General features: G+C 51.2%; 1 protein-coding gene across 1 annotated transcript; it reads left to right on the top strand.

Moving 5' to 3' along the window:
• The first annotated feature begins 145 nt into the window (after window positions 1–145).
• On the top strand, window positions 146–3137 carry EGR1 (early growth response 1). The gene is made up of 2 exons (XM_027643649.1): window positions 146–556; window positions 861–3137. The coding sequence occupies exons 1-2, from the start codon at window positions 322–324 to the stop codon at window positions 2156–2158; spliced, it is 1533 nt and encodes a 510-aa protein (XP_027499450.1). The 5' UTR covers window positions 146–321; the 3' UTR covers window positions 2159–3137.
• Window positions 3138–8251: the final 5114 nt, after the last annotated feature.

Here is an 8251-nt window from a genome sequence, read left to right as displayed (position 1 = left end):
CGCTGACGCCAGGCGGGGTCCTCCAGGCCGCAGCCATATAAGGGCTTCCTGCTTTCCATATATGGCCATGTACGTCATGGCCGGGGCGGCGCGCGGCCGGTGAGACCCGATATATAGGGGCGGTGTTGGGGCGGGCGGGGAGCCGAGCGCTTCCAGCGGGCACAGCCGGGGGGAGCCCCGGGCGGGCGGGCGGGGAGCCGAGCGCTTCCAGCGGGCAGCGCCGGGGCCACCGCGGCGCGGGGCGCACAGCAGGCGACGGCCGCCTCGCCGGCCCCGCGGCGGCAGCGCCATCACCCGTCAGAGCCGGAGCCCCGCGCCCTCATGGCCGCGGCCAAGGCGGAGATGCAGCTCCTGCCCCCGCTGCAGATCTCCGACCCCTTTGGCGCCTTCCCGCACTCGCCCCCCGCCATGGACACTCACTACCCCAAGCTGGAGGAGATGATGCTGCTCGGCGGCGGGGGCCCGCAGTTCCTCGCCCCGCCCGGGGCGCCCGAGAGCGGGGGCTTCGGCGCCGCCGGGGAGCCCGGGGAGCAGCACTTCGAGCACCTGGCGGCAGGTAAGCGCGCTGACCCGGCCCGGGCGGGCGGGGAGTCCCGGTCCGCCGCGGGGGCAGCGGCGCCTGCGGGAGCTCCGCGCTGCGGCGGCGCCCCCGGTCCCGGCGGCCGCGCGGGGGGATCCTCCTGTTTGCGTCAGAGCTCCGGACTGGCTGCGGCTGGAGCGCTGCCAGCGGCGCTGCAATATGTTACGCTCAATTAGTGATTAACCAGAATCTGGGGCTGCGCTGCGCTGGGGATGGCTCGCGAAGCTCCGGCAGCGGCTGCGGTGGCTGCTGGAAGTAATCGCTGTTCCTCTCTTTTCAGACACTTTTCCCGAAATCTCCCTGAACAACGAGAAAAGCCTGCCAGAAACCAGCTATCCCAACCAAACGACGCGGCTGCCGCCGATAACCTACACGGGGCGCTTCTCCTTAGAGCCGGCCCCCAACAGCGGCAACACCTTATGGCCAGAGCCTCTTTTCAGCCTCGTCAGTGGGCTGGTGGGCATGGCTAATGCACCTCCCACCTCGACGCCTACTTCATCATCGCCATCCTCCTCCTCGCAGAGCTCCCCACTGAGCTGCTCAGTCCAAGCCAGCGAGAACAGTCCAATCTATTCAGCTGCACCAACGTTTCCCAATTCCAGCTCTGACATTTTCCCTGAATCGCAGACCCAGTCCTTCCCCAACCCCTCTGGAGCCCCCATCCAGTACCCACCTCCAGCTTATCCGACTGCTAAAACCAACTTTCAGGTGCCAATGATCCCGGATTACCTGTTCCCTCAGCAACAGGGAGAGCTCAGTCTTGTTCCGGCTGATCAGAAGCCCTTCCCAGCCCTGGAGACCAGAGCACAGCAGCCTTCCCTCACGCCACTGTCCACTATTAAGGCATTTGCTACTCAGACTGGTTCCCAGGAGTTGAAGACCCTCAACACTAACTATCAGTCCCAGCTGATCAAGCCCAGCAGGATGAGGAAATACCCAAACCGTCCCAGCAAGACCCCTCCTCACGAGCGACCCTACGCCTGCCCCGTGGAGTCCTGCGACCGGAGGTTTTCCCGATCCGATGAGCTGACGCGGCACATCCGCATCCACACGGGACAGAAACCTTTCCAGTGCCGCATCTGCATGCGGAACTTCAGCAGGAGCGACCACTTGACCACGCACATCCGCACACACACAGGGGAGAAGCCATTTGCCTGTGACATTTGTGGCAGAAAGTTTGCCAGGAGTGATGAGAGGAAGAGGCACACTAAAATCCACCTTAGGCAGAAGGACAAGAAAGTGGAAAAGGCAGCTCCAGTCTCAACTGCTTCCCCAATTCCTGCCTATTCATCCTCTGTGACTACATCCTACCCTTCCTCCATCACCACCACTTATCCCTCACCAGTGCGCACAGTGTATTCCTCTCCTGCTCCGTCTTCCTATCCGTCCCCTGCACACACCACGTTCCCCTCCCCTTCTATAGCAACCACTTATCCCTCTGGCACTGCCACTTTTCAGACCCAAGTGGCCACCTCCTTCTCATCTCCAGGGGTCACCAATAATTTCAGCTCTCAGGTGACCTCAGCACTTTCAGACATGAACTCAGCCTTTTCTCCAAGGACAATTGAGATCTGCTGAGATGACCTTCTGGAACAGGAGAATTCACCTTTTCCATGGAGTCTCCAATTACTCCCCCAACACCATACGTTGCAAGGCTATTTAACTTTAGTTTAAACTTCAGCTGCCTGAAACAACTGCTGCTTAAGTTTTCCACCTCTGTTGAATGACTTAATTTGCATGGACTGTGGATATAAGTTCAGTATAATTTTCCCCGTAAACAATAGTCTTTTATTAGGAAGAAAGGACTTTTGATTAAGTATCTAGCTGATGTAAATTGTACATGTGCCATGGTTTTGCTTTCCTTTAGGGTACTATTGATGTGGAAAAAAAACCAACTTTGCATATTCATATTGTATTATTTGGAGTTTGCAGGGCCATATTTTGTAAATGTTGATTCTATTTCAGTGACAATGCTGTAACGCGTTTCAAACTTCTTTGGGAACAGCACTTACTGTATTTGAGCATGTTAGAGTGATGCTGTGTAAATATCATCTGATGAGACACATGTGGCAGAAGTTTTGTTTTAAAAGTTAAAAGTCTTGGTGCCTTTTTGTGAAGCCTTGCTGACGTCATGCATTTGTGTGAATGGATGCTTTGCATCTTGCCTTAAAGTGAAAGGGATGTTACTCAAAGAATGTAAAGGAAAGCAGGGAATGGGTGGGGAGAGGAGAGGAGAAAGGCCTGAGGGATGGAATGTAAGCAAAAAAAAAAAAAAATCCCACACCTCTCAAAGTCTATTTTTGTTACAAAAATGTAAATTTATATATATATTCAGGAGTTGGAATGTTGTAGTTACCTACTGAGTAGGCAGCAATTTTTGTATGTTATGAACATGCAGTTCATTATTTTGTGGTTTATTTTTACTTTATAATTGTGTTTGTTAAAATGAAAGTGACTGTTTGGCTTCTAAACACATTGAATGCGCTTTCCTGCCAATGGGATATTTGGTGTACAATACCCTTCAGAAAAAAATAAATAAAATATCAAGTCGTGCAGACTTCCACGTTTTCCTTTAAGTTACTACACAGGAAGACTGTGCCACAGCAATCCTGACTCCCTCAGTGGCTGCAAAGCCACAAGTGCTGCTTGTCTCCTGGAAAAATACCTGCTTAAAGAAAGGAGATCAATCTCATGTCCAGTTGCTTGCAAAGGCTTGGATGGAGCACCCCCATCCTTGCATTAGGTGCATCACCTGCTCTTTTGAAGTAGCCATGATTACTGTTTTCTGGCTTCTCCAGAAGCATGTGAGCTGCTAATCTTGGGAAGAAAACCGATTCTTCCAGTGCTGAAAGTTAAGTTAGAAAATTAGAATCTGAACTGTGTTTGTAGGTAGCCAGGAATCTTATTGGGTGGGAAGATAATAGAGCAGTTTTAAGGCTGGAAATACAATAAGCTCAGTCATAATGGCTGTTTGACAGAAGGTGGCCCTGCTCAGCTGAGGGCTGTCGTGAGTTCCTTTTTGACACAACATAGGGCATGTGTGGCCCTGTCAGACTTTATTACAGCTGTGTCAGTATTTGTAGGAGAAAACCCTTCCTTAGGGGATGGTTTGAAATACATTCCAGGGGTTATGTGGCCCCTGCAGACTGAAGTCAGAGGAGTTTCATCCCTGAGAACTAGTGGTGCAGGTATAGAACAGGATTTTGCTGTCTGTCCTTTCGGGTGGGCTCTCTACAAATCACTGGTGTTTAGGGTTGTGAGTCGCTGGGATACACGCTATTTCCACGGCCTTCATCCCATAAAAAGCGAGCAGATTCCCGGGCTGGGAAAGCAGCACTGACCGCGCGTTTTCTGCGGGATCTCCCGTTGGCCGGTGGCCCGACGACAAGGACATCCGACTCTTAAAAAGTTCTCTTCTAGTCCAGCTGGGAGGACGAGCCGGTTCCAAGGAGGCTGTTCCCAGGGAACCAGCAGGTGCTGCCACCGACCGGGGGAAGCCCTTTCCCTGCGGGAAGCGCAGCGCGGGGGGGAGGGAGGGAAGAACCATTTTTTCCCCCACTCACGGGCAGGAACCGCGCTCGCCCGAGTCAAAGCCCGGCCGCCGGTGACCTAAACCTGTCGGTGACCTAAACCTGTCGGTGACCTAAACCTGTCGGCGATCCAAAGCTGTCGGCGATCCCAAGCCCCGGCTCCGAGCCGAGCGGGGGCCCCGCGCGCTCACGCGGCTCTCGGGGGCGCGCCCGGGCCCCGTCACGCGGCCCCGGGCGGGCGGAAGCGCCGCGGCCGCCGGAACCGCGCGGGCCATATTTGGCTCTTCCTGAGCGGCCTTTTATGGCACTTCCGAGGCCCAAAAAAGGCGTTTCCTGCCCCGGCCGTTCCGGGGCCGCTCCGCGCAGACGCCGCGGACCCCGCGGAGACACCGCCCCCCCTCCGGGCACGGACCGGGAACGGCCCCGATCCAGCCCCGGGAGCGGCCCCGATCCTTCCCCGGGAACGGCCCCGATCCTTCCCCGGGAACGGCCCCGATCCTGCCCCGGGAACGGCCCCGATCCAGCCCCGGGAGCGGCCCCGATCCAGCCCCAGGAACGGTCCCGATCCTTCCCCGGGAACGGCCCCGATCCTGCCCCGGGAACGGTCCCGATCCTTCCCCGGGAGCAGCCCCGATCCAGCCCCGGGAGCGGCCCCGATCCTTCCCCGGGAACGGCCCCGATCCAGCCCCGGGAACGGCCCCGATCCTGCCCCGGGAACGGCCCCGATCCTGCCCTGGGAACGACCCCGATCCTGCCCCGGGAACGGCCCCGATCCAGCCCCGGGAACGGCCCCAATCCAGCCCCGGGAGCGGCCCCGCTGCGGCCGCTGCCCCGCGCTCCTGCCGGTCGGTGTCGGCAGCAGGGGCCGAGTCGCTCCCCCCCCCCGCCTCCGAAAGAGGTAGGATGCCCGCCTGACCCCCCTGCAGAGGGACCGTGCCCACCAGGACCTTCCCCACCCCACCTTCTCCTCTGCGGGGCCCTTCCACGAGCGACTCTTCAGCTGGACAGTCCGAGCCCGGGCGGCTGCTCCGTGCTTTATATGCACCAGATAAAAATGATTATTAGGTTTCCTTTCCCTTTAGAAATAAGGAGCTAAAAATCACTTAAGGCATGCTTAAGTGTCTCCTGTGGTGTCCCGTTGCGTTGTGTCCTGTTGTTTTCTGGAAATGCCACTGAAGGCTCTCTATAAAAACTGGTGAAATGCAGCTGTTACAGGTATTTTTGTTGAGACTGAGAATTGCTCTGACCAAGTAGGTCACTGACCTTGACTGAGGAGACGAGACTTAATGAGGAGTGGAGAGACTTCTCTGCAGGCAGAGACTTTGTAGTGAAGAGATACGTGACCACGGGTCCTCCTTTCCTCCAGAGCTCCCACTGGTGCAGGTCCAGACCACAGGGGTGATTTTGTGCATCTGAGCAAGACCTCAGGTGACCCTAGGAAAAATAACTTTGTAGTCTCTGAACTAGTATCGGAGGGAGTGAAGGTGGTCTGAGCTGCAGCAGATGGCCTTGAAGGGCTGCCCCCGAGCACAGGTTCACCACTGTCAGGTTTGACTAAAGCTGGATGCAGTGGGTGAAGGCTGGCTCATGAAGAGTGTCTTTGACCCCTTCTAAACCAAACTGTTATCTAGGGCTGAACTTTTCCAAATCAAACTCTTAACTAGGGCTAGGGTGTTTCTTGACTTTTTGGTATAAGTGGCTGGTTTTTTTTTTGTTTGTTTGTTTGTTTTGGCCCAGTAGACTCAGTAATCCTCCAGAGTTATATGTGTAGTTAGTGTATTTATGAAGAGGGCTTGGCTGTGGGATTTTTGAGCTAAACACTCCCATGTTTTTACCTGTGTACATCATTTTAATGTAGCCCTAACAAATACTAGTTAGACCTAGAAAAGAGATTACATGCTTTAAAGTGCACTGAGACTCTAGGATGAAATATGAGCTACAGCTAAAGAACAAGAACTTTTATAATAGTTAAGTTTTTTTGCTACAATCAAAGTGACTTTGTTTTTAAAAAATCAGCCTTGACTGATAGACTTTAGTGATTTATGGTCTTGACTTGATGAATGAAACTCTCTCTTCCAAATAGCTGGGGCTGATGCTTATACATATTCTCTGGCACTTTGCAGGGTTCAATTTGTGATCATTGTTTGGCACAGTCATAATGAAAATGATGGATGGTTACAAAGGAGTATTTCTAACGTGTGTTTCAGAAGCATCATTAAAGTATTCTTCTTGAACTTTTTTTTTAATAAGCATATAGGCTCATCTTTTTCTTTTGTGAGCTTTTCCTGCTACTTTTTTGTATCTCCAAACGCCAATGATGTTACACGATGATGCTACCAGTAAACATTGGTACTTGAAAGTTCTGGTCTCCAGTGTCCTCTGTTAGGTTGACCTGAGGAATATGACCTGACTTCTGCTATCCCAAGTGCTGTGACAGTGGCCTTCCCCTCTAGCAATAAAACTGTTGATCACAAATAGACCTGTGAACATCAGAGTTGGAAGTTTGATTTGAGACAGAAGTTTGATTTGATGGTTAAAAGGCAGTGAATGCCTTCAGCCTTTTGCTAAGATGCAGTTAAAACTTTTAAGCAGACTGAGCATTACTTTTTATCTGTCAGTGGCTGTTCTCCAATCTGACAAGGTTAGTTGGGGATGGCTTTAGAAGCTCTTGAAATCATGTTACATAATGAATATGTAAAATGTGTTTATCCAAATTGCTGCACTCATTTGACTGCACAGGTGTGTGTGGCTCTCAGGTTATCGACCTGAATGTGCCCAGCTATGGAGCAAGTCACTGAACTTTCTGGTGCATTCCAACACGTGACATTCTGTAAGCTGAGTGCATGAACTGGAACTGTGCTTCCAGGTTTGCCTGCATTTACAGGAATTCTAGTCACAGCAGCCTTGGGGAACCCTCAAAGTACTGTAAACACACCTTAGTAAAGTCTGAACTTTGACTTCTTAGTCAAAGAAGTGCCATTAAGCTACGGAGTGAATGCATTCAGTTTTACCATTTTTAATGGTTTTGACTCTGTCATTGGAATACCTGAAAGAACACTGGAACAGAAGGAAATGAAGGGCCAGACTCGATGAGGAAATCCTATTACAAATTTCCTAGAACAAAATGTCAACAGTGGTTCTTAGAATACTGTCTAGAACGTTTCTTCCTATTTAATCAGGGAATTAGAGTTGGAAACATGACAAAGTTGAAGGAAATGTGCAGCAGTAGCATTTTGTTCTGAAGATACTTGTGATTAAAGGTCTTGGTCGTGATTTCTAACTTCTGTACTCTCAGGCACACGCAGCCAAATGGTAGTAGGTGAAAGAAAGAGTTATGCTCAGAGTTCTTTTGTGCAGGCTTTGGAGATTTCTGATCATTTCTCAACTTTAGGGAGAGCAGCTTGTGTCATACCCGGATCCGAGCTGTTTGGCTCCATCAGAGATGGCGCCAGCAGGCTTTAGATATCCTGTGCTGCCACCTTATGTCTGGAAACAAAACTGACTTGGATGTTCTTACCAGGAAATACGTTAATGCTCAAGTGACCTTGTAACTGTAGCTCTGGTCTTGAGTATGAAAACAATCACATCAAGTTATGCAGTTTCGGTTCCTTTGATTTTCTTTAGGAATCTGAGACTAAGCTTCTTGGTGGGTTTGGGGGGGGTTTGGCTTTTGGATTTTTTTGTTTGTTTGTTCGGCTTTTTTGTTGTTTTCAGGTTTAGGTTTTTTTTTTTTTTTTTTTTTTATTGGTAGGAGAGCAGTGGTGTTGTCCTCTCCCCATTTGCTTGTGTTTTTTCTTCCTCCTTCCCAGTTCCTCCCTGAACTCACAAGGAGTAGAAAACTGTTTTATTTTCTAGCTCTGGGTGCCTGGAGACAAACACTGGAATACATATCTTTGGAACATAACATAAAGAGCATGACTTACATCTAGAAGTTTGTAACTTCTGTTTTCTGATGCTACTTTTCATGGTTCATTCCTGCTGTCAGTTGGAAACAGCCAGAATGCTCTGTGAGGGCAAACTCTATACTTGTAGATTCTTGGCAAAGGATGGAATAACTCACAAGTGGGGTCCGGAATGAAAATGGTTCTGTTAAAATAAGGCAAAGAATACAATAAATAAAAATGGGCATCCTTTTTATGTA

Source organism: Corapipo altera, unplaced genomic scaffold (assembly GCF_003945725.1).
Source record: "Corapipo altera isolate COAL_440 unplaced genomic scaffold, ASM394572v1 75, whole genome shotgun sequence".
NCBI classification, from domain to species: domain Eukaryota; kingdom Metazoa; phylum Chordata; class Aves; order Passeriformes; family Pipridae; genus Corapipo; species Corapipo altera.
The sequence above is the reverse complement of the archived record's forward strand: the minus strand, read 5'-3'. Positions and strand labels throughout refer to the sequence as shown.

What these genes read in the sequence shown, in the direction of transcription:
- EGR1 (XM_027643649.1), top strand. Translation starts at nt 322, where the DNA reads ATGGCCGCGGCCAAGGCGGAGATGCAGCTCCTGCCCCCGCTGCAGATC. An exon ending in CTTCGAGCACCTGGCGGCAG is followed by an intron (nt 557 to 860) that starts GTAAGCGCGCTG and finishes CTCTCTTTTCAG; the next exon opens with ACACTTTTCCCGAAATCTCC.